Source organism: Plodia interpunctella, chromosome Z (assembly GCF_027563975.2).
Source record: "Plodia interpunctella isolate USDA-ARS_2022_Savannah chromosome Z, ilPloInte3.2, whole genome shotgun sequence".
Lineage (NCBI taxonomy): Eukaryota > Metazoa > Arthropoda > Insecta > Lepidoptera > Pyralidae > Plodia > Plodia interpunctella.
Genome location: NC_071324.2, coordinates 7,170,741 through 7,196,771, shown reverse-complemented (window position 1 = coordinate 7,196,771; position 26,031 = coordinate 7,170,741). Strand labels below are relative to the sequence as shown.

The following is a 26,031-nucleotide window of genomic DNA, read 5'->3' as shown; positions in this document are numbered from 1 at the left end:
GCCACTAATGCCCATTTATTTTTATTTCAGTTTATTTAGTTTATCTTTATGGACTCTTGTTTAGTAGGCATCTATAAAATATTTTTTGTTAGTATATCTCGCAAACAAAAATAGGTCTAAAAACTTAACTTAGGAAAGCGCTTTATTTTTTTTCATACCTCTACGTGTTCTTGATAAGAAGGGTCTTGACGGATGGACAAGAAAATTATCATATGGGTGGGTGGTAGTTTGTTTTCGGTTTTTACCATTTGAGGTAGGGAACCCGAAAAAGACCAAGAAATCTTTTTGGGGTTACCGTTACCATTTTATTTTTAGGTGCGAATTATAATAGACATCATTCGAAAATTTTCCTGAACGAAAATTACAATTGACTTGTTCGTATGTTATAAACATAGTTGTGCCATCACGTCATCAACGTGTGATGACGTGGCATGACTCGCTTGTGCCGTGTGCCGGCATGACAACAATAAGGCTGACCTTATTGTTGTCATACCGGCACACGGCACTTGACTGATCAAGTGATGCGTATTTATCGATGTCACCCGCGTCACTGCCGAGCGAGCACGAAACAACCGCGAGACATCGAGAGGTCTGCGATCATCGATAACGATCCCTCCATCAGAATTGAACACTCTGTATTTATATCAAACCTGTTAAGATAGATAACTAGGTTAGGTACTGAAATTATCATTCTTGTTACGAGTACAGAACCCCAAAAATATAAAACAGGACTGCGCCACCTGATAACCACTCTGGTACGTGATAACATTATAATCCTAACGGCATGGGACTCATCTGTATGAGAAACACCAAAGGAACACTAAAACATAATCGCCCTAAAAATGCTTTATGTATAAATATATTTTGAGAAGACATAGAAATAAATTAACAAGACGAAAAAATACAGTTTTCAGCTAAAATAAAAATTAAGGAATGTACGAATAAATTACTCATACCTAATTATGTACGTATCTTCAATTTCAGTTGAAATCAAGAGAAAATTGGATACCTGATATTTTCGTGATCATTAATCCTTAACTGTCCATAAATTGCTTTCATTAAAATATCAATTTCAGTTTTGTTAATATAGTATAGTAACGCAAGAGTTTTATATATATTGTCATCAATATATTATAAAACTATTGCTTTACTGAGTGACTGACTGACTAACAGACTACGTACAGCCTAAACTACTAGGCGTAGGAAGCTGAAATTTTGCATGTAGGTTCCCTGGGAAGTGTAGGTGAGCACTAAGAGAGGATTTTTGCTATACAATAAATTAATGAATACGTATTTCAGATCTGAAAATTCTCTCCAAAAGGGGGGTGATAGATTGTATGGAACTTAATACAATTTTCAAGATACAAAGTTAAAAATTCGTAAACATACTTTACATCATTTTTGAAATGAAAATAACTTGAAATGTTCGGTAAGAGGAAAATGAAGAAAGTATAATAATGCATTACCTATTTTTTGAAAATTATATCTCTACTAGGAGAATCATGTAGAGGTGAAAATGTATATGTAAATTGATTATTTTTAAAGAGAGACCCGTAAAATCTTTAATTTACATTTGTGGTTAATAAAAAAACTAGACGTAATACGTGGTGGAAAACAGGGTGCGTTGCAGAAAGTGGGAGTGGGAGACGTAGCGGGAAATGGGACCGAGACACATAGTGGAAAATGGGCGAGGCAAGTAGTGGGAAATTCATTGCGAAAATCTTGATGGGAAAATGTGTAGGAAACGGTACGGGATCCCTACATGAAGGAAAGTGGGATTGGACAGGTTGCGGGATGAAACATGCAGCGGGAAACTGGAAATTGGACTAAAGATGAGACAAAACACGAATTTTAATCATGAATGTTTACCAGTCTTACAGAATACGCGATAAAATAATGACCGAGATTTTACTATGAAATTCACGCGGGCGAAGCCGAAAAGCTAGTTACGTATATAATATCTTATAATAACTTATATCTTAATAAATAAAGTTAAGAAGTGAAAGAGCTTTTCATGGTATTTTTCATTACATCTAGAATAGTAGAATCTAGTAATATTTATTTATAAAATCTTTACATATTACCAGATAATCATTAATTATTGAAAGAAGTACCTAGCTGATGTAACCTACACAGCAGTGTAGGTACTTAGTGGAAAAGCAGCAAAGAAACGGAATTTTAAATGTATTCCAAAATTTGTACCAACCAAGTTAGCTAAAAATAATAACCTATATTATTTTTTAAGAAACTTGTCCGTGACAGACGATGGAAAGGAGGGCGGACAGATAGGCACGTGATTAGTGGTCCTTGAGTGCCTCCCATTCTTTTGTTAGATAAGTATACAAATAAACTTTTATACATAATAAAATAAAAATAGCCTTTATTTAGTGTAACCAATTTTTCTTCCAGCTAGATATAAGAATTAAATTTATATTGCTATATTGCAATAATGCAATATACAAACGATTCAATTTATATTATTTTTCTTTAAATGATAATCTTTTAATCTGATTGCCTGCAGAAGGTACACTTAAAACAAATTTCAATCATAAGTTATTTTACTACGTACCCAATAACGTATAACGAGGGCTTTTAAAAGCTAGTTCAACGCGGTGCTCGGGTTTTAATCCATGTCACAATCAAGCTCAATAGAAGCAACAAACAATACATAGCTAGTTGCAGAGACCGGGGCGTTCACCAGATAAAACAGCATATCCTCAAAGCGCTCTGTCAAACACAGTCGTTAATCTCTAGTTCCAAGAGGAGTGCTATTTTCGAAATACCTTAACTAATGAAATGAAATAAGATCATTAAGCTTTTAATGGAAATTTTGAATAATGTTGGCAGCGAATCAAATCAATCGAATTTTCGATTTTTCATTTATTGTCAAAACCAGCACCATTAATAAATTTGGAATAAAAGAAATTGTCACAATAAATTCAATACTTGAAATACAACAACATCTAAAAAAATATGAAGAAAATAATGAAGATAATGATTTGAATACAAATCTAACACAAATGTTAGTAATAAACACACTCGAGAGATAGATAAAAAGACAATAAGATTACTGATTTCAACCAAACTATGGGACAGCAAACTAATGTTTATAATTTTTTTACTATTTACCAATATGTAGACACCTATTTTGGGTCATCCATGTCTGCTGTAAACATTTAGCTGGTGGTGTAGCGAGTAGTAAATTCTGAAAATAGAGTCCCAACAGAAGTCTGCACCGCAACCTCTGCCTGCAGTCACAATGGCGATGATTCGACATAAGACTGGTGCAAAATCAACAGGGCTCAGAAGTATTGCTATGATATTGAAGTTATGAATATTAGAAAACTGTTAATATTGTAATATGTTCTACACCGTTGAAGTTACCGACTTGAAAATTTGGATATTGGTTGTTTACAATATCCAAATTTGTATCATTGAATTTGTTTTGTATCAATGAATAAAAATTAACCCTCAACCTTCAAAAGGGGGGTGAAAGATTATATGGGACTTAATACAATTTTCAAGATAAAAAGCTGAAAATTGGCACACTTACAGAAAATGGGACGGCACGCGTTACTTATAGAAAATAGGACGGCACGCGTTGCAGAAAGCGGGAGTGGGAGTAGGAGCGGGAAATGGGAAGGAGACACGTAGTGGGGAACAGGGCGGGACATATTGCAAAAAACATGATGGCACAATATGTAGGAAACGGTACGGGATATCTACTTCACATTACATAGCAGGGAGCGGGATTGGACAAGTTTGCGGGACGAGACAAGGAGCGGGAAATAGAAAATTGAACTAAAGATGAAAAAAAAAATGCGAATGTAAATCATATATGTTTACCAGTCTTACAGAGTACGCGATAAAAAAATTACTGAGATTTTGCTATGAAATTCACGCGGGCGAAGCCGCGGGCAAAAGCTAGTCATCTAATAATTTTCTACTTTCAGATCAACAAAAAAACTCACTATTAGGCCAACAAAAGAATACAGCACTTTATATTTTCCGCGCTATTTATATACTTGATAACAAAATACAAAACTTATAATTAGTTTATTTAACAGTTTATGTACACAGAAGAACAAGAAAGAAATAGAAAGATTGTAACATAAGCAGCAAAATTTCTGATCAAATAATAAATAAAATATTATATATTTATTTTAACAAATAAAATTTCTTCCAGGAGACTCATGAAAGAAGAGTTGAAAAAAGCGGTAGTCGAGCATGCATGGTACAGAAAAGATAAAAAGAAATATAAATTGTTTACTTAAATAAATTAGACTAGGTATATATCAAGAATTACATAAGTGTACCTATGATAAAAATATATAAAATAAATGATTAATTACCCCTTCATTACTTTATTCTTTTTTTTTTTAAATTTATATTTGTGATAGATATCTAATATGAAAACAATTCTAAAATACAAAAATATTCTCATTGTCCACGGCACAAAAACACGGCACAGCTGGTTGTCCAATGAATGATTTTAATTCCTTTCTGCACAACTGATTAGACCGTTTGTTTGTAATCTAAATACTATGGTTTAATAGTTTGTTTACATAAAGAGTATGTTTTATGTAGGTTTCATTATTATGCAACTGACTTGACAATTTTTCAACCTTTTTACGTTATAACTTAAAATCGAGATTTTAATCAAAATCCAGAGCTTTCCCTAATATTGCCAACCTACTTACTACATCACCTCTGTAACTAGAAGCAATCAATCAGTGTTAATAGTAACTACAATTTGTGAGGACGTCTTATACCTAATAGTTAGGTATTTTTCTATATTATCAGAAAATTATTAATTTAGCACATGTTATTTCCTTTTATTCACTATATCCTGTGATCGCAGACTTGATATGAATTTCAGTAATAACTCGAACGCCAGTAACTTTTTTACTTTCAAAGTTGTATTAAAAAAAGGTGAAAAAATGATACAGGAAGAAAATAAATGTGAGAAAAATAAAAGTTTGGAAACATCAGATGAACAGAAACATGTTTTGAGATTACCTCCACAAATAAATAGAATGGAAGCTGAGATAACGAAATCGTTGGGATAGCTGAGCTCAAAATTAACGATAGTCATTATAACGCTTTCGGTGCTCGAAACAAATAAAAATTGCAATGCTGCCTTCCCCTGGGAGAATAATTATTATCGCTCTTTATTTTAACTTTTGGTTCGCTTTCCCCAGTAGTCCACAGCTATTTTGCAAACAAGTTTACCGATCATTTGCAGAAACAAGACATTAATAAAAATCTAAACGTTTTTAAATTATTTCCCTCTAAGACTTTAGTCGCGTTTTATAATCGGTCGACGTTGCGACAATAACGAACATTCATTTATTTACGTTTTACACATAAGTACCTAGTGAAATTTTGTTTTTTATTTAATGTTGTTCTTTGTGAAACGAGACTATAAAATGACATATACAATTACATTCATTTTCAGGCTGAAAGTTTCAGTTCATTTATTAATATAATTTTTTAACGAAATTTTGCCAATTTTCTCTTCAAGAAATAGTCTGTATCCAGAATAAATTTTCAAATCAGAATTACAATAATTACTGATACAAAAAATTCATGGAAAAATAAACAAACTTACATATTATATTTTAACTTAAACCAATTGTAGTTTATAATTGATTATATTTTGATTTGATAACAATAGATCTATTAATTTGCAATAATGAGGCCCGAATTTGTGAGACACGTGTGAGATTAATAGTAATTGATCGACGAGAGCAATTTGGAACCATTGTCCTTCACGATCGAACCACGTGATGTTATAATGGATTTGTCAGCCAAGATCCAGTATAATGCTGGCTGCCAGTCTCCCATGATACTGGTCACCACCCAATGTCCAGCCTGGGCGGCCGGGTTTTTATCCCTCACAACCACGACAGATTATATTCAGATAAGACTCGCCTCAGTTTCTACTACCTCCTTTCGTTAAATAAATACCTACACACATTTTAATTATACAATAAATATACATGTAAAATGACGGACCTATCACATGGATCACAGCGAAAAGTAGGTAGACCATATCCTACCTAAGATAGATAGGTTAATTAGCGGAAAATGTCTAAGAAAACGGTGTTGGCGGGGAATGAAAAGGATTAGCTGGATAAAAATAAATGAAGAGGACTAGGGGAAAGAACATTACTATACCTACTTAAATACTAGTACTATACTACTAATTAAAATAAAAGAGAATTATAATTGATGAAAAGGTAAAAATAAAAAGGAAGCCATGAAGTGTCATTTATTTAAAGCAGATTACGTAAAGGCTTGCAGAGCCGTAAATAGAAGTGAAGCAATTTTCAATACTTATCTTTACATATAAAAAGATGTAAGTAAAATACCTGGCTCAGATTATATAAGTAGTAAGTAATCGGTCCGACATTTGTGTAGTTTTCACCAATAGATAAGTGATTCCTGATAGGGTTTATTGCAAACAGTCACATACGAGACAGACACAGGACTTATATGTTAGTTATACTATAATATGTTATAGGATAAAGAAAATACTAAAATCCGCAAAGCTCTCAAAAATATCATTAAGACAAATCTGACGCATCCTTTATTATAAAAACTTAACAACCAAGCTTTGACTTAAAAAACACAGAAAAAATTATATCCGCCATATGCTTTTTCAATATTGAAAATTCGAAATATCCGCAACTAGAATCGACAAAAATAATATTCAGAGTCCACGCGCCCCTAGAGTACTCGTCTCAAAAGTTTCCATAACGTGCATATCCACGCTGTGTCGCTATGGACATTTTCTAAGGCAGATACGAAAATGAAAGTTTGGTTCAAGTTACGTGAAGTTCCTTTTTACAGTTAGATTAAATTATGTCATTTCTGTAAAAAAACAAACTATTTGTATACGTAGACACAAAGACAAAAGTGTTATTGCTAATGAAAACATACGTTACACAGTTTGGAAGTTAGAATAGTGGATTAACGTTCTTACGTTAGCAATAGCAAGGTCGTTTGTCTTGATTTAAACGCGAAGACGAGTAATTAATTTGTCCTACTTTGTACTCCCCAACTATTCAAACGTGCCTACCTATGTGGAGACAGGGAGCCCCAACCGATGTTCAAGTAGAATTTGAAGTCGGCCCCTCGAGGTGTCCTTATTTTCCTCGTTTTGTTTGTAAAATAAGAAGAAAAATCACATTCCTACATTATATTATTTCTATACCAAACAATATCCCTCTACGCAGAGGGATTTTGTTTCGTTTATGAATAAAAAGCATATGCATTCGTTATTTGTTTTCATTTCGAAAATCCCGGTCGATTAATAGAAGCGGAAGGAAATAAAACTAAAAATTTTATTTTTAACCGGAAATTATCAACTGAAAACTAAATTCTTTTGCCATCAGTTATTTTTTCGATTTTACATGACAGTTATACCTAACAAAGCAATGAATTTTTGTGGCACACCAATTATAACTGAACACTCATTGCGCACGATAAGTTCCTATTTGGTACGGACACATTCGAGTCATGGACCTTCTGAGCCTTGGTAAGTCAGAGTTTCGCGTTCATCTGTGGAATGCCTGTAGTGTTAAGTAAAGTACCACTTATCATTTTAAGGTGTTGATATTATTCTGACTTTCAACTAAATTAAAAGAAGAGACACTCGAGTGGGGTAATTGTAGGGTGTGTTGCACCGTCAACTTTGATCTTAACTTTAACGAGCGTAGAAAAACTAATAGTTTGTACTCCATTTCGTCTAAATATCATTGGCACATTGGTTAAAATCAACGTCAAACTTGACGGCGCAGTTCATCTTTAGTGTACCTATGAAAACAATTGAAGTTTAATCATTAATTTACGGGGAGACATTATTCGGATCGGTAAACATTTCCTCATGTTATTATTAATTTACCTATCTATTAAAAAAATTGAGAATTTCATCAAAATTGTTCTAACTTACAATGTTAGTGAATTTCGCAATATAGTTCGACTTAATTATTTCCGATAAATATAACATCGAAGTTGAGTTACGCATATTTTAGTTTAGTGATATGTATTAACAGTAGGTATATTTGACCGAGCGAACGAAGCGAGCAAGGTCTAAAATTCTACTTCGGGCAAAATTTAATTTTTTGTAACATATGTATATTTTATGAAATTTATAAGGTACCTATGTAAAATAAGTATGTCAATAGAATTTTTAGGTTTGTGGGGCATCAAAATTGGTTAAGTCATTTTCGAAAAATTCACAACTGGATTAAAGCTCTTATATAAATTTAGGTTCTATACACAATACCAATTCGTTGAACAGATTATATTCGTGGAAATTCCTTAGCCCTTTTGGATTGAGTCGATATGAGTGCGACGGTTACAATCTCGGTTATCTTATTTATTTTACGTGCTGTGTGGACAGGATTGGGATTGATTATATAGCGATTCTATACAAACATTGTATGTACATATGTAGGTTTGTCATGTAAGATGAGCACATTCGCACATTTATCAAACTAGTACAGTCGACAGGACATCAAATTACCCTGCAAAAACTTTTATGGTGAGTTTCCAATGAATTTGAGTAGGATAATGTGCTGTTGACTGTACCTGACTGAACTTTAAAAACAAAAACCTTAGATATATTTTATAGCACTATGTAGTGCTATAAAATATATCTAAGGTTTTTGTTATATATATTTGGTTTTTGTTATATTTTATAGCACTATGTAGTGCTATAAAATATATCTAAGGTTTTTGTTATATATATTTGGTTTTTGTTATATAGATATATTTTATAGCACTATGTAGTGCTATAAAATATATCTAATTCAACAAGATTTGTAAGAATATACAATTTCTTGCTACAAACTTTTATTGTCGTGAGAGATTTTTGCATTAAACGCGTGACGAGAAAATGATGTCATGGGCCGTTGAGGAGTTTCCACGTCTAGAGCTATCCCTGGGTGCACCATCAGCGCATTCTTATGATGCATGTTAATAATAGAAACTGAAACGACATGGACAATTTCAACTCCGTAGGCCAAAGGGAAATAGGTGAAATTTGCAAGATTTGATTATAGACAGACAAACATTGGGACAGCTAAAACAAAACAAAAACGCAAAGCTTGAATATATAACTAGTTTTCAATATTTATAGGTTCCGAATTAGAAGGAAACAAGTCTAAATTTTCTTGTGTCCTTTACTAATAAAAATAGACAAAAATCAAATTAGTGTAGAATTTATTTTAAAGGAGCGAAAGGCCGTGCCTGTTTGTGATTACCCGTCAAGACGTCACGTCAGTACGCGCCCACGTCTTATCACATCATGTCACGTCATGCCGCGTCATACAATCCTTCCCCGAAAGAAGCCAACCACAAAGAAAGAATCCACTTTTCAAAATCGACAACTCATCCAAGTCCGCTTTATTGGTTTAACGATTTTTTTCTTACATGTTTCTTAGTTGTGACATCGTCGACATAAATCAACGGAAAATGCCTTCTTATTATTATAAGATGACATTGGTATTATTTGACATACATTTGTTGTTTGATATACCTACATACATTAATGCCTGTGTTTTCCACTAAATCAGATACTTCTTTTAAATATCAAAAACTAAATTTTATATAAGCCCCATATTAAATTTTGTTTTTGATATTTGATTTTGACTAAGACAGACTGTTTTTTTTTTCGAAGCTCGTGTAGAGTATAAACAAAGCAATTTCAAATAAACTGCTCACAGCCGGGTCAAATTTAAACTTCCCCCACACAAGAACACAATGTGAAAGGAGCTAAATAGACTTTAAATTGAAACTGCTAGGTATATCTTGAAATTAATTTTGTCACTTTTGGCATGTTAAATGGAAAAAAAAATAAGGACATTTATATCTTTCAAACATACTCGACGCGACACAATAGAAGTACAATTGTAAATAATTATTACACCTATTATGTATTTTATTCCCTACCGAAGAATATTATGAAGATAGGAAAATGTTTTGAATGCATGAATGAATGATTTATTTGAACAACTCAACGCACACAAGCCTATTAATACACATAAGTAACAACAATAAAGAAAAAAACTTAAAACTAATTCTAAGCAGGTGTGCGCCGCAGCAATTTAAAAAGGTCATAAGCTCAGCGAATTTCTTTACCGACGACTGAGATGAGCAAAGCACTGGTTTTCTGCTATAACCTGGTAGCTAACCGACTTAGCATTTCCACGCGCCATCCAGTATACATATATCGTTACGTACGTATAATTTTGTGTTAATCATATTATAAAAATACATATTTGTGCATAGTGAAAGTAATATGAATAAACAGAAAAATAATTACATATAATATAAATAAATATATCAAAATATATATACAGCGTAAAAATATAGGAGAAACGATATATAACAAATAATAACAAGATAATTATATAATTGTGAATCTATAAGCATATTATATGGCAAAATCGACCAACCGTGTGTTTTGTCGTCTGGCATTTTAAATTTTTAAAACAAATAATTTTCTTACTGAAAACAACTACAAGTCCTACAAAAATTACATAAGTAAACTTATGAACAAGATTTATGACCGACATTGCGCTTATGTGGGTAGATAAAATTAATTTATATATGTGGGCACGATTGACTTCTTATTTATTTCATTGTAATCAAAAACTCATCCGTTACTGAGTGACTGACTAATTGACAGACAACGTACAGCCGAAACTGCTGGGCGTACGAAACTGAAATTTGGAATGTATGCTTCCTGAGGAGTGTAGGTGAGCATTAAGAGAGGATCTTTGGAAATTCCACCCCGAAGGGGGTGAAAAACTATTATATGAAATTTCTACACCGTTGAAGTTAGTGACTAGAAAATTTGGATTTTAGTTGTTTACAATAAACTAAAGAACACATATTTTAAGGTTTTTCTGAACATTAACCCTTAACCCCTTCAAAAGGGGGGTGAAAGATTGTATGGGACTTAATACAAATTTCAATATAAAAAGCTGTAAATTGGTAATCATACTCTTCATCATTTTTGGGCGCGTTTTGATTCGTTTAAAATTATTGTTTCTAATTTCACTTCGTCAAACTTATTGGCAAAACTTACAACGCAGAATTATTATCTAGTCTAATAGATTTTTCAGCACTATTATAATTTAGCCTTATAATTGTTAGATACAATTTTAGAATCTCTATTGTAAGACATCCTAAAATAGTTTGAAATTTATTTCTTTATACCTAACCTAGTTTAATAATATTTGATATGACAATATTCATACATACATATGATATGACAATATTCTCATATCAAATGTAGTATATATGTAATAATAATTTCGAAATGTACTACAACAGGTTAACAACTCAAGTCGGTGCATGGGGGCGCGGGTGTCAGGGGCCGCAAAAAACATATCGATAACACACCTAGCTGTGTCGGTTAGGTTAGTATGGGGAACACACCAAGCGGAGCGGGCAAAGCGAGCAGAGCTTCAAACTATGCCAACAAAAGTTAAGATGAAAAAATTAAGGTTTGGAAATGTGTCCAGAAAGTTAGGTTTGTTTGGGTAGAGCCTATACTTACTATAAAATGGAGATTGATAAAGATTATTGCACAATAAAGATTAGGCGTTATACATTTGTACTTAATTATTTTGTGAGAAACATAATTAAACCATTATGAATATAAGAATTAATAAATTATTTGGACTACTAAGTAATTTGGGAAGTAAATGAAAGGAGGTAAAATGTTAGGAGAAGCAAAAATAGGCTATACGTAATTAAGAATAATAAAAATGTACGAAAAGATTTTAAGCAAAAAGTTTGTGTAAGTACCAACCTAAATTAGTAGTACAAAAAATTAGGGGAACCTATAGACCCATAATTTTTCTTAGGGAATGATCGAAATTTTACTAGTGTAAAATAAAATTCATATATCTCGGATGTATAATTAATTGAAATAAAAAGAATTTCGCGTAATTGAACACCGTTATTTATATTAAATTACATAGATTTCTGTATTAATTTAAGTACGAGGATCACTTGTGGAATAACAATACAATCTCCTCCCGGTCGTTCGACGTTATTGCACGGCTTACAACTCAACACCAAAGAATTGAGCAGGATTAGCGAGAACAAATCCGAGGGAAATTGCAAGCTAATAATAATTGAAATCGGGTATTACCAACCATACCAACCATAAATATCTCGATGACTTCAAAGGCAAACCAATGGATTGGTCGAAGCAACTAATCGAATTTTAGATTTTCAATAGTATCGCAAAAGTGAGGTTAGTTCACAATGTCAACTTTATGGCACTGAATCAATTTTGTAGACCTTAGAATGAATTTACGAATGTTTGACTAATCAATACATATAATAAAGCCGTAGACAAAAATCTGTACATTGAATAAATTTACATATATCGAGAATCAGCTAAGCTATAAGAAATAAAAAAATGATGCCTTAACAAAAGTTGTTCAAACTGATGAGCATTTCCTGTTGATGTATAAATACCGAAGATCTGGAATACCTGAAGAAGAGTCATAATGCTCCAGTGAAATTACAGGAAATATAGTTTTTCAGTCGATGAGCATCGTGTGTACTGTTAAATTTATCTGACAATTTTGACTTACCAAAATTGTTCGGCTACGCAAACGAAGTCGCTTCATCCGCTAGTAATTAATATAATTATGTGTAATAATAAATTCTTTCTTTTAGAGACTTTTAATTGCTGTGTATCAGATTTTATTAAAGTCGCCTAAGCCGCCTAAGCTGACGTGAATAAAATTATATACTTCATTAGAACTATTCTATAGCATTATGTCTGCCTGTAAATTTGTTGTGTAAGATTTGTGTCAATAAAAAAAATGATAATTTTGTATTTCAATATTCCTACGCCATGGTCGTGAATGAAGATTAGGGCCTACACAGCGGGTAAATATATTTCTTTGTGTTGATACAAAGCTAACAAGTGTCTGTATTTAGGCACAGGATCGTTAAGTTTTAATATTTATCAACATTATATTTTTAAGACTTTATTCATATAACTACTATTTAATATTGTATAAATCTATTCTTTAGTCGTTTATTGATATAAAAATTAGAATGCCGTGGTAAACGTTTTTGCCTGGCCTAAATCCATCTCCATAGCAAAATCATAAGAGGATAATTTTGTCGACTATAGAGGATGTGTTTGTTTGCTCCACTTTGATCATCTCGGAATATCACGTGGCATGTTGAAAGAGATTATTCTCCAATTGAATTTCCGGTTTGGAAAGAGTGATTTTTTCGTTTACTACCGTTTTACGTGCTTTTAAAACGGTAGTAAATGAAAAATCACTCTTTCCAAACCCGAAATTCAATTGGAGAATAATCTCTTCCAATATCAACTAGTGGGTGAGCTAATTTCTAGTTTTTTTTTTTTTTTTCAAGAATATCCAATAATCCTACTGGATATCAATCCCAGTTTCTAGGTTAATTTTAAGTGGTTAGAATCATCGCAATAATAATTTAAATTAAAGGTTTCTCAAGTTTTTTATAAACTTTTGTGTCGAGCATAAAAGAAAAATATATAAGTGTCGAGATTATTTTCATAATTTTATAAGTAATATATTACCCAGATATTTTGTAAGATCTACTATTCTGATAGCGATAGCTATAAATTGAAGAAGCCTGCAATAAATTTATACCTAATATACTCCGTGTAAATCTACTACTCCGTGTAATAATACTCCGTGTAAATCTAAGTACCACTTAAATGAATATTTCAGAGATGGTTTTAGCGTCACTATGATACTCCACAACTTTATCCTACTATGTAATTTTTAATACCTACTTACTTAATAAAAAAATATTGAATATATGGTACCCACACTTGAGACATATAGGCATTTGTCGATGTAGTCCAATAATCCCCAACATAAGTCGAATCATCATCATCATGAATTGCTAGAGGTTCCCCTTATGACTTGCTTGAGATATAATTTTAGATTAGTGTCTATTTTATTGGAGTGGTGGCGAAGGTGGTTGTGTGTAGTGTGCAGGCAGCGGGAATGCGGGGTGCGGGGCGGATATTACAGGGGAAGTCCCAACCATCGATCATCGTTACTGTCAGATGAGCGAAGCGCCTTTTAACGAGGTAGGTAGCCATGACTTCATACTTGTTGTTTGACTCCCACTGACCAAATCGGATCCCAAATGAATACTAACTAACATAAATCATTTCACGGGACATCCGAAATAAAGAACCCGTTAAAAAACTAATTACATATTTTTTGTTTTTTTTTTTTATAAATACTAGGAATGTCAGAAATATTCCTAGTATTTATATGTTAGGAGTCTACTCAGGAAACTGGAAAGCTTTCCCTAAATGACAAGTACAAAATACAAGTAGCCTATCGATTTTAGTATCCAATACTACAGTGCTGGTTGCAAGATCCGGTATCTGCCATGCAAAATTGTGGGCTGCACAAGATAATCACTTGTGATAGAGGTATAGATTTCACCTAAAATATTATAGTTTCGTCGGAAACGTTGGCAAAGTTAAACGTTTCTTTTTTACTTAAGCATGTTATTTACTTGTAAATAAAATATTGTGTGTTACACTCGACAACTTTGGCAATTAAATAAGATTTAATTGCCAAAGAAACTGACGTCTAAAAATCTATAACCGGGAATTAATTCAATGCCAACTAAATGCTAAATTAAGGTTATTCATTTGCTTGTTAGTTATCTCTTCACGCTTCTCATTACTAAGTAAGTAGTTTCGGAGTATGGTGAATGACATAGGATTCCGTTTATCCCTAAAATTCTGGTCCCGTGGGAAATTCATGTGGGCAAAACCGCGGGTAAAAGCTAATATGCATATATCAATACATACAATAAAACAGTACAAAAAAAATCCTGTACATTGAATATATTTACAAAAAAAAAAAAAACAAAATTAGGCGATAGAGCCATAGTAACAGAGAAAGAATTTGAAAAAAAAAACTCTCTTTGTTGGACTGTTTGTACACGCTAATCTTCGGAACTACTGGACGGATTTGAATGAAACTTATTTTGTTATATAGCTATTAAGCCTGGGCAAAATATAGGGTATAAATTATTTTGAAACTGGAACATCTGATGGAGAAAAATGTTGGTACAGCTAAACTATAGGAAATATAGAAACTACGTCAACTACGTCTACGTTATAAAAGTTGTTCAGTTGTTTGTTGAGCATTTCCTGTTGAAATATAAAAATCGAAGATCTGGAACACCTGATGTAGACCCATGATGGTACGGCTAAACTATAGGAAATATAGAAATGACGCCTTATCAAAAGTTGTTCAGCCTGATGAGCATTTTCAGTTGAGGTATAAAAAATTAAGATCTGGAACATCTGATGTAGACCCATGATGGTACAACTAAACTATAGAAAATGTAAAAATAACGACTTAACAAAAGTTATTCAGCCTGATGAGCATTTTCTGTTGAGGTACAAAAATCGAAGATTTGGAAAACCTCATGCAGACCCAAGATGGCACAGCTAAACTCCAGGAAATATAGAAATGACGCCTTAATACAAGTTGTTCAGCCTGATGAGAATTTCCTGATAATGTCTAAAAATCGAAGATCTGGAACACCTGAAGAAGAGTCATAATAGAAATGCTAAATTATAGGAAATTTATATTTCAGTCGTATGAGCATCTTCTGTATAGGTATCGTCACGCTTTATCTCTACAGTTAAATAATTTCTCTAATAATTTTGACTCCTTACCAAAAATTATTAGGCCTCGTGACTTCGTAGTCGCGGGCATCAGCTAGTTTAAAATACTTCAATAACCATAAAGAAACATGTAAGGATATAATTAAGTAGGTAAGTTGATTTATGTTCAATGAAATATCACTTTCATCTTAGATATTATAATTTTGGCAACCTGCATGAAATGAACGAACGGGCTAAATGTTCAACATTTTTGATCAAAGATCTTTTCCATCTTTGATCTAGAAGACTTTGATCGTACGAGATTCGTTCCTTCTATGATTGTTTTCAAGCTGGCAGAAAATAAAATCGTCATATTTTTTTTAATGAAAACACAACATAGTTAAGTGGGTTACTGCATAAATTGACTTTATTAGATTGATAGCGATAAAAAATAAAGATAATCAAATAAAACTCTTGCGTTACCTACTGAGTAACTGACTGATGACTTCAGGATTTGACTGGATGAAGGAAGCTGAAATTGGCAAATAGGTTCACTGGGGAGTGTAGGTGAGTATTAAGAGAGGACTTTTGGAAATTCCAACCCGAAAGTGTGAAAGGGGTGAAAAACTTTTAAAGTTCTACGAAAGTTCTACACCGTTGAAGTTAGTGACTTGAAAATTTGGATTTTGGTTGTTTACAACAAATTAAAGAATACTTGTTTCAGGTTTTTCTAAAAATTAACCCTCAATTCATTAAAAAGATTGTATGGGACTTAATACAATTTTTAAGATAAAAAGCTGAAGAGAATCGGTAAACATACTCTTCATAATAAATCAAACCTCACACCAATAAAGAACTTGAAGTGGAGAGGAAGAAGAAAATATATTTTGAAAATTGCATCTCTAGGGAAACTATGTAGGGGTGGAAATTTATATGAAACTTCATTATTTTTAAAGAGAGACCCATAAAATGTTAAATTTACGTTTGTGGTTAATAAAAAACCGGAACGTCACACGACATGCGAAATGGGACGACACGCGTTGCAGAAAGCGGGAGTATGGAGTAATGGGAGAGACATTGCGAAAAACGTCATGGCACAATATGTAGGAAATTCACGAGGGTGAAGTCGCGGGCAAATGCTGGTACTTATATATAGTACCTACTTAATCGGTATCCAATCTATCCCTCCAGCGAGAGATATTGAGATATCAACGAATGGAACTTTGTTGAAAAATATCTTGGTTTCTCAACCTCTTTATTATACCAAATAGCATATTTATATACCAAAACCAAGATTATTTCTGAGTTGAGTACATCTCGTAACAAGTATATTAGTATTATCTTCGTCCGGTGGCTTGGTTCCGGTGGGAATTTCGGGATACTTATTACCTTCCGTGATATTCCAGAAACCCGTGGACCAAATGCCATAACCATCCGTCCAGTAAGTATTTTGTGTGAAAGAGTAAAAAAGATCCACAAATACCTACTTAGGTACATCCTCACAAACTTTCGCATTTATAATATTAGTAGGAATACAAGTCTCTTGTACACAAAAAGCTTTTACCTACATAAGATTTCCGAGATTTCATACCGCGGCGTAAGGGAAATCTCATATTAATGCATTTTTGAGAAGTATATATTTCGTATGAAGCAGGGTAGGCCCTATCTTGCTAACATTAAAACGTGTTATTTTAGATAGATGGATAATGCAGCAAGAAGGAAAACTGCACAAAAATTTAGTGTTTTCAAGAATCTAACCTTAATGTATAGGTACCTAGGTACTTATTTCATAAAAATGACTAAAAAAATTTAAACTATATCTTAATTACTTATCTTACTTACCAAGTATGGAACATGTTTTGATTAATTTCTATATGTACCTACGAGTATATTACAAACAACCCATAACCTCACCTCATTTATAAAAAAGTAATCTTATTAAGTATCTTAAGAATCCACTGAAAATAAGTGAATTAATTCAAATAAAAGAGGAATGGTTAGAACGTGTGTAGGTACTATTAACACCAACCCTAAGAAGTAAGTAGCCAAAGAATACAAAGGGGCCAAGAGTTTGGGTGAGTTAATTCCGAAAATGTTTGTATGCATGTCCTTGCACGTAAAAGAATGGCAAATAAAACCAACTAAGTACCAGCCTTCTGTGTATTTTAAATGAGATTACGTAATCGATTGGCAATAATCGGCGACACAGACAGAGACAGTAAATACGTAGGTAATATAAATATAAATAAAAAAGCCGGGAACACACTCAGATGAAGTATAAGTTGTCACGATACAAATGACAACTTACTTCATCTGAGTGTGTTCCCAGTTTTCCTTAGCATCGGAGCTAAGGGTCCGCTTTTTTAGTCCTCGGCATCCCTGGTTGTCAGACCATTGGCGGGTATATCATCCTTTACGGCACCAAATCAACATTTCTTGACCAGGCGGTAGCAGAGACATTTATTCGTGTATGAAGTAGGTATTTATTTACTTAGTTATAAGTAATAATATGTTGCAAGATAAAGCTACAATAAATACTTCATACACGTTTGGAGACCACCTCTGACATTGACCAAAGACACCACACAAACAAGTGAACAGAATAATTAGAGCTTAAGTTGGTACCTACCAAGTTAGTAAGTATTCAAAAATACCTCCCTAACTATGCAAACGTAATGTATGTGCAGCCTATTGTAGGTACCTAAGTGAGATGACTTGGGAAATTCAGATCAATACTAATATTATAACACACATCCAGTCCTCACATACATTCAGCAAAAGTTCACTTAATAAATTTTGTATAAGTACCTAGTATGTTTTGTTTATTTTCATTTTCCTTGTGTGTGTACAGGTAAACTGTTATTTATCTATATCTCACATATAATAAAACAGTAGAAATAAATCTGTACATTGAATATATTTACATAAAACCAACATTAGGCGATAGATTCATGATAACAGAGTAAAAATTTGAAAAAACACGATTATCTCCGGAACGGATTCCAATGAAACTTTTTTGTTATATAGCTATGAGTTTGGGCAACATATAGGGCATAAATGCTTTTAAAACTGGAATACCTTATGAAGAACCTATGAGAAAAATAGAAATAACGCCTTTACAAAAGTTGCAAAGTTGTTTACAAAGATGAGCATTTTCAGTTGAGGAATAAAAATCGAAGATCTGGAACACCTGATGACGACGACCCATGATGGTCCAGCTAAACATCGAATTTTTCAGACACATCTGTTCATCTGGAACACCTGATGTAGACTTACATGGTACAGCTAAACTATAGGGAATATAGAAATGACGACTTAACAACGGACAAACGGACAAACTCTCAATCGGTCTTACTAATTCTCTATCGGTCTCAATTTTTTTTATTTAAATATCTTCAATGTACCGAAATACTCATTTTACTGTTTTATTATATGTGTTGATTTGTCATAATAACAAAAGGTGGAAGTACCTCCACGCACTTAAGGCGGTAACAATTTGGGTATATCGACCTTTCATCGACGGGTGATCTATCATTGAAAGCTTGCCTAAACTGGCCAAAACTCCCATTTATGTACATGCTATGCATAAATGGGAATCTTCTCTCTAATAATTTTCAAAATTTCTCTCTAATAATTTTATCCCTTTACCAAAAATTGTTCGAAAACCGCGAACGAAGTCGCGAGTATCAGCTACCAGTTTTTAAAATAAATATTCATTCTCCTGGATTTACATCTTTCACTCACACGTCCTCGCAACTACGAAAGAATACGTCGTAACTTGCAAAAGTACATAACTTGCTTACCTACTTAGCGTTCAATATATTAAAAGCGCAATGTGTAGTATCCGTTTCGTTAAGTTATTAAAATATTCATCCAATTTTCTGCCAGAATTTATTATTTGTTTTTACTTTGTGGCGCAGACCCTTCAGTATTTTCCTCAAACTTACCTACCTACTTACTGTACGCTATAGTTACGTACGTTATAGATGTTTACGTGGTACCTATACCATGAATTTCTATTGATTTAATTTCCTAAAAATATCGAGTCGAATAGTCGGCCCTCCTAATTTTTTAACTTAAAAAAAATATGGCGATGATAAAAAGACTCCTCATTTTGAAGTCGGTCGACCAGTGAAGCGTGTATTTAGACACTTTATTAAGATTAAATGAGAGCTGTCAAGAATGTCAAATCTTCAATCTCAAGTTCGGGAATGATAAATTATGTTTAAATAAATCAGTCCCACTAATAAGTCCATTATGGGGAAACTTTGCGGAATGAGTACTTAGTACATTAACTTCATATATTTATATATTTTTAGTACCAAATTTTTTACTTATTTGATTTTTTACGTTATGTTTTAATTTAATGAGAACAAAAGAAGGGTAGGTAGAGTAGAGATTGTGTTACGTAATATCGCCGGGATCCGACGAAACGGAAACGTTAGGTAAAACCGTCAGAAAGTGGCGGGAAGTCGGCGGTACCTCCGGTATGAGGTTTTATGGAGTACTCTCTATATTTAAGCTCATTGTTGCAGGCTATTTGCATAAATGATTTATGGCCAGCGGTTTTCTTTAGGCCCTGAAAACATTAATTGATGAGATACACGTGGGACCCACACCTGTTTCTTGGTAATTATGCGTAATGTAAGCTATATAAAATAAGCTTCATATTTTTTACCCATTTATTTATTACATTTGATTTTTCATCAAATTACCTATACCTACAGAGTGAGAATTCTTCAATTCCAAGTAAAATTACTTAGTATACATAGGTATATATTTTATTTAGCTAACCATACAGTTGTTGGCATATCATTTTATCTACAAACTTCCAATATAATTAACTTATCTACTTAACTGGACTAATAACTGCCTAAGAAAATACTTTCGTTTAGAAAGTGACATGGCAAAAACCTAAATATTACATAGAGCTACCGAAGCACCAGACTAAAGCATCATACCTATACCTAAGTATACGTATGATGCTTTACCCTAAGTATACTATAAGTATCACCGGAAGGGATTCACATAAGAAGTTATCTTCGTAAAAGCAGCTAGGGGAGTCACCAATATGAACTACGAGCGTCGTATTTTCGTTAACTGTAACTACCGGAAAGTATCTACCGGATCGTTTGCATACCTCGATAATAATAATGGGTACACACTATCGCCCAAACTCAGACAGAAGCCAACGCGTAAAACGTACATTGAGTAATTTTTATGTGATTTTTTTATTACCGTAAGAAAAAAACAGGAATGTACGTGGAAACCGCCAAGTTCGGCGAACTGTTTGCGGATCGTCTATTAAAGGTTACATGCTTACCGTACTTAAGTAAAATACCTTTAAATATTTAGTACTTATATCATAGTCAATGACTACGTACGTTACTGCGCATTTATCCCGCCTATTTATTTTATAAAAAAGTTTAGTGAAAGGATTAATAAAGTACTCTAAAATAAACGTTTTAACTGACATTGCAAAAGACGGCAAAGCTTTTGTGTAACTAACATAGTGCTGTGCGGGATAAATGTGCAGTAATACTCCCTATTGGCAAGGTTTGTGTACCTACCTTAGTTGTAACAGTAGCGCCAACTGCGCTGAGCTTTGCGTAATATGCCCTATTATTAGGTACTCCGTTGTACGAAGTGTTGAGGATAGGTTTATATGTTTATAGCATTGTCGTTGATTTCTAACCTAGGTTACGTTATTGTTGATTGTCCATGTTTGTCAGTTTTGTTTTATGTGAAAAAATAAAGTATGTGATATACGCTCATTAAATATATGGTTTTATTGATAGTAAGAAGGAACATGGAGACTTCCACAAGTGTATATTAATTATGAGTTTAACACGAAGTACTTACTAAATCCATGGTAATACCGTTAAAAATGTGTCAATGTTAAGTCAACTCTTGAAACTTTTGTGTCAATGTCAACCAGTGCCGTCGCGTCAATTCGTCTATATACAATTAAGAAGAAATTTATTTTGGTTTGGTATACCGGGGTTATGTACTACTGCATGAAATAAAAGTAGGTAGGTACTTACTACTGAGAGTGATTTTATAAATTGTAACAAGAAATGAAAGCTCAGGATAACATGCCTTTACCCAAGTCGTGTGATACATTTGTCGTAATGCCTAACCTTACAAAACATGGCAAAGTGATATTTGGTAAGAATTCGGACCGTCCACAGAACGAAGTACAAGAAGTCGTTTGTATTGGGAGAGGCACTAGAGATACAAAACTGAAGGTTAGTAATATTATTGGGTAAAGATTGGGAGTTAGCATAAAAAGTGGAAACCATGTCCACGGGAAATCTAAAATTTGATGTTTGCTTTGATTGATGCTATTATAAATTTTAGACGCTATGGCGTCCATAATATCTCAACCACTTTTTAAGCACACGACCATTGCCTGAAATTCTATTTATGATACAATTCAAGAATACAATTTGAGACACCTACATAACCAGAGTTAAATACAGACAAAAAGTTAAATACCCAAGCCAAAGCCCACAAAGTTGTTTTGATACAGAAACAATATATACTCTTGGATACTTCCAAGAGTTTTGAAACTCAGTCCACGTTTAGCTGTTTTGTAATCCATGATCTCTTGCACTCAAAGATGGAGAAGATCATCTTTTATAAATATAACTTAGAAGTGATAACTGTTTTAGTGCACCTACATATCAATTGATGAGAGTCCAAAAATTGTCAATAGTGTAATTTTGAGCAAACCTGCTTGGATGTGGGGGGCTGAGATGGGCAGCAATGATAAGAATGTGGTGATTGGCAATGAAGCTGTGTGGACAAATAATAATGAAGGGAATGGAGATGCTAGACAAAAACGCTTGCTAGGAATGGATCTTGTCAGGTAATAGTAGTACTATTGAAATTGATAATTCTGTTCAATTTTTTTCATTCAATTGTAATTCTTAAATAACTTCAACAAATGTACTTTAAACTAACCATGATAATGATATTTTGTTAAGAATCAATTAATATTAAAATTAACAAAAAAAATGAGTATGTTCATGTTTACTAAACTACTATTTTGTTCACATGAATAACAATAATTTGTAAGTTAATTTACATACAATTCAATTTTAGATTAGGTTTAGAGAGAGGAGACACAGCTTTGGAAGCCTTAGAAGTGATAATCACTCTCCTTGAAAAATATGGACAAGGTGGGCCATGTTCTGAGTTTGATGACAGCCTCATCTACCATAACTCTTTCTTAATAGCAGATCCTCTTGAAGCCTGGGTGTTAGAAACTAGTGGCACACTATGGGCTGCAGAAAAAATTGAAAAAGGTTACAGAAATATATCTAATGGTCTGACTATTACTACAAATATAAATAAACACTCTGAAAATTTACATGAAAAAGCGAAAGATATGGGTTTGTGGGATGGACAGGTAAGATTTTTGTTATCTTCATCTTTGACTTAAAAAGTTTTAAAATTTGTTATTTCAGGAATATTGTAATGTAAAATTAGTCATAAATGTGAAGTTGCAGAAAATTCTTTAATATCTTGCATTTAATAAGATAAATTAAGAAGAAAGAAAAAAGAAAAAAAAATTCTACTAATGTTATGGTTTAACTTTCTATAGAGTGAATTCAACTTTAAAAAATGCTTTTCTGCCGGCGGTGACATTGTGAGGCAACAGGAAGGGGTGAAGCTTTTGAAAGAACATACTGCCAAAGCTACCTTTGATGTACACAATATGTTTGCCATATTGAGGGATAAAGAGAGTGGCATCTGTCGAGCATGTGACGACTCATTCCCTACCCAAGGCAGCCAGGTTTGTTAATTTTATTAACATTAAAGTTACAATAGGGAAATAGAAAACAATATGAAAATAGGAATAAAACCGATAAACAACAACAAGATTAAATACAATATTGTAGATACTGCCATTTAAATAATCACTACTAAAAAAAAGTCAGCTTGATTCTCATGTATTTTGTTTGGTAATTTTATGTTAATTTGTTTCATGCTTGAAGACAATCATAACACATTTATTTACAAACATACTACACCTTACCATTTATGCTTTAAAAATTACATTTATGGTATATATCATATACATGGTAATATCTGTTAACAATACTCATTGATAATATTAGTTGAATTTCACAGGTGTCAGTGCTGTCCTCCACTGGGGTAAATATCCACTGGTTCACCGCGACACCGGATCCCAGCGTATCATATTTTAAACCCTTCATATTTACACCTGGAGTTCAAGTTTCCACATACACAGCTAGCCCAGATGAGGTATGCTATTACCAATAAATCAATTTAATATTGTTAGCACAGATTATTTAATTAATATCACTATTATCATTCCTGAACACCTTTAGCAGTATCCCTCCGATTTGAAATCAAGTGACGTTTGTTCGTATATGATACGCTCAACCACCTTATTTGTTTTCCCTCATCGACATATTAAAATCTTGAATAGTTAACGCTAGTTCACGATTTCTAAATATAATAATGTACAAGCAGTCTTTAGATTTCGAATATAACAGCCAGCAGCCGTAGCAGGTTTTCTCAGAGAGTGACTTTGACATAAACAATTACGTAAAATCGATTTAACGATATCCTCACCGACATTGTATCATTGGCATAGGTTATTGGCGAATTTTAACAAAACTTTAACTTGTTTGATATACTATGCTATCTGCTTTGTCCAAATTATTATGGGGACATAATTGGCCCAAGGGCCAAATGCTATCAATAGTGCACTATCTATCATATAATTCATGGATTGCGTTGATGTGTTGCTTTGAACTCCAGGATTCATGTCTTCATATGAAAAGACATGAAACTATTGATGTTGATGATACTTTTATTACATTTACAGCCACTACGAGAACATCACTTATACAAGCTTCATTCAAATTTTGTACTCGGAGGGAATACAAAAAATACAGTCCGGCTTCTACAAGACGAGGAAAATCGTTTTCTTAAAGATATAGCATTTTTTTACCAAGATTTCAAGAATAACCGATTGCCGTTAGATGATTTTAAAGACTTAATGAAAAAAGCAGTACAGGTAGAAATTAACTTATTAAGTCGAAGATAATTCACTTAATTTTACTGATAGGCTGATTGTCTCAGTATGGTTTTCTCTCTATTTCGCTCACGCAGAAGTTGAGTATAAATTAGATGAAATAATAAGAAAAGCTAGTCCTTCGGAGTTTCTATATAGTTCTATAAATAAATAATGTTATATTGTTAATTATGTTCACATATACTTTTAAATAATTCTTTAAAAAGATATTTATCAAAGAATAAACTTAAATTGTGTATATAACAATATTTAAAAAGATAGAGTTCCTGTAATCTTTAATATTATACTGTGATCATACGTGTAAGTATTAAATTATGTTATTTTGGAGGTGACCATTCCAGCTTTTGTTTAACGAGATTTATGATAAGTATATTAATTACTAGCTGATGCCTGCGACTTCGTTCGCGTGGCCGAAAAATTTTTGGTAAGGAGTCAAAATAATTGTTAGAGAAATTTAATTGTACAAATGTAATGATACCTATACATACAGAAGATGCTAATCAGACTGAAAAAGTATACTTTCTATATTTTAGCGGAACTATTATGACTCTTCTTCAGGTGTTCCAGATCTTCGATTTTTATACCTCAACAGAAAATGCTCATTAGACTGAACAACTTTTATAAGAGCGTCATTTCTGTTTCCTTTACCTGTACTATCATAGGTCTACATCAGGTGTTCCAGATCTTTGATTTTTATACCTCTACAGAAAATGCTCATCACATTGAACAATTTTTGTTAAGTCGTCATTTCTATATTCCTATAGTTTACCTGTACCATCATTGTTCTTCATCAGGTGTTCAATTTTATGTTGTCCAGGCTTAATAGCTATATAACAAAAAAGTTTCATTCAAATCCGTCCAGTAGTTCCGAAGATTATCGTATACAAACAGATAGAATTTGAAAATTTTTTTTCAAATTCTTACTGTTTCTGGGACTCTATAGACCAATTTTATATTTATGTAAATTTATTCAATGTACATGATTTTTTTTACTGTTTTATTATATGTATTGATGACAACTATTAATAAATAAGACATTTTATGCTTAGATTCTTGGAGTTTCTTTTGTACCAAAACTAACACGTTCAAGTCATTTTTTATATAAATAAGAATATATAATAATATGATTAAAATTTGTTGCGGCGCTGTTTGAAAGCTCTATTGTACTAAAGGGACACAATCATTCCATATTAAAAAACTATTATTTTTCTAAGTCCGAAGGTCCTTTATTTCCATGTACTTTTACAACTTAGTCTGAAGTATCACATGAATTCGTAAT

At 32.8% G+C, this 26,031-nt stretch overlaps 1 protein-coding gene across 3 annotated transcripts; it reads left to right on the top strand.

Moving 5' to 3' along the window:
• The first annotated feature begins 21,392 nt into the window (after positions 1-21,392).
• LOC128683206 (uncharacterized protein) lies at positions 21,393-25,802 on the top strand. Of its 3 annotated transcripts, none has more exons than XR_008406256.2 (6): positions 21,395-21,927; positions 22,354-22,550; positions 22,787-23,093; positions 23,289-23,480; positions 23,806-23,953; positions 24,543-24,682. XR_008406256.2 is itself a non-coding variant. In XM_053768553.2 (6 exons), exons 1-6 carry the CDS (start codon positions 21,757-21,759, stop codon positions 24,762-24,764), a joined length of 1,224 nt encoding a protein of 407 aa, XP_053624528.1. In that variant the 5' UTR covers positions 21,398-21,756; the 3' UTR covers positions 24,765-25,802. The 3 variants fall into 3 exon arrangements, 2 of the variants coding, with proteins under 2 accessions (XP_053624529.1, XP_053624528.1); XM_053768553.2 differs by having other exon boundaries at positions 21,398-21,927; positions 23,819-23,953; positions 24,543-25,802; XM_053768554.2 differs by lacking the exon at positions 23,806-23,953 and having other exon boundaries at positions 21,393-21,927; positions 24,543-25,802.
• Positions 25,803-26,031: the final 229 nt, after the last annotated feature.

What these genes read in the sequence shown, in the direction of transcription:
- LOC128683206 (XM_053768553.2), top strand. Translation starts at nt 21,757, where the DNA reads ATGAAAGCTCAGGATAACATGCCTTTACCCAAGTCGTGTGATACATTT. An exon ending in CTAGGAATGGATCTTGTCAG is followed by an intron (nt 22,551 to 22,786) that starts GTAATAGTAGTA and finishes ATTCAATTTTAG; the next exon opens with ATTAGGTTTAGAGAGAGGAG. An exon ending in TGGGTTTGTGGGATGGACAG is followed by an intron (nt 23,094 to 23,288) that starts GTAAGATTTTTG and finishes AACTTTCTATAG; the next exon opens with AGTGAATTCAACTTTAAAAA.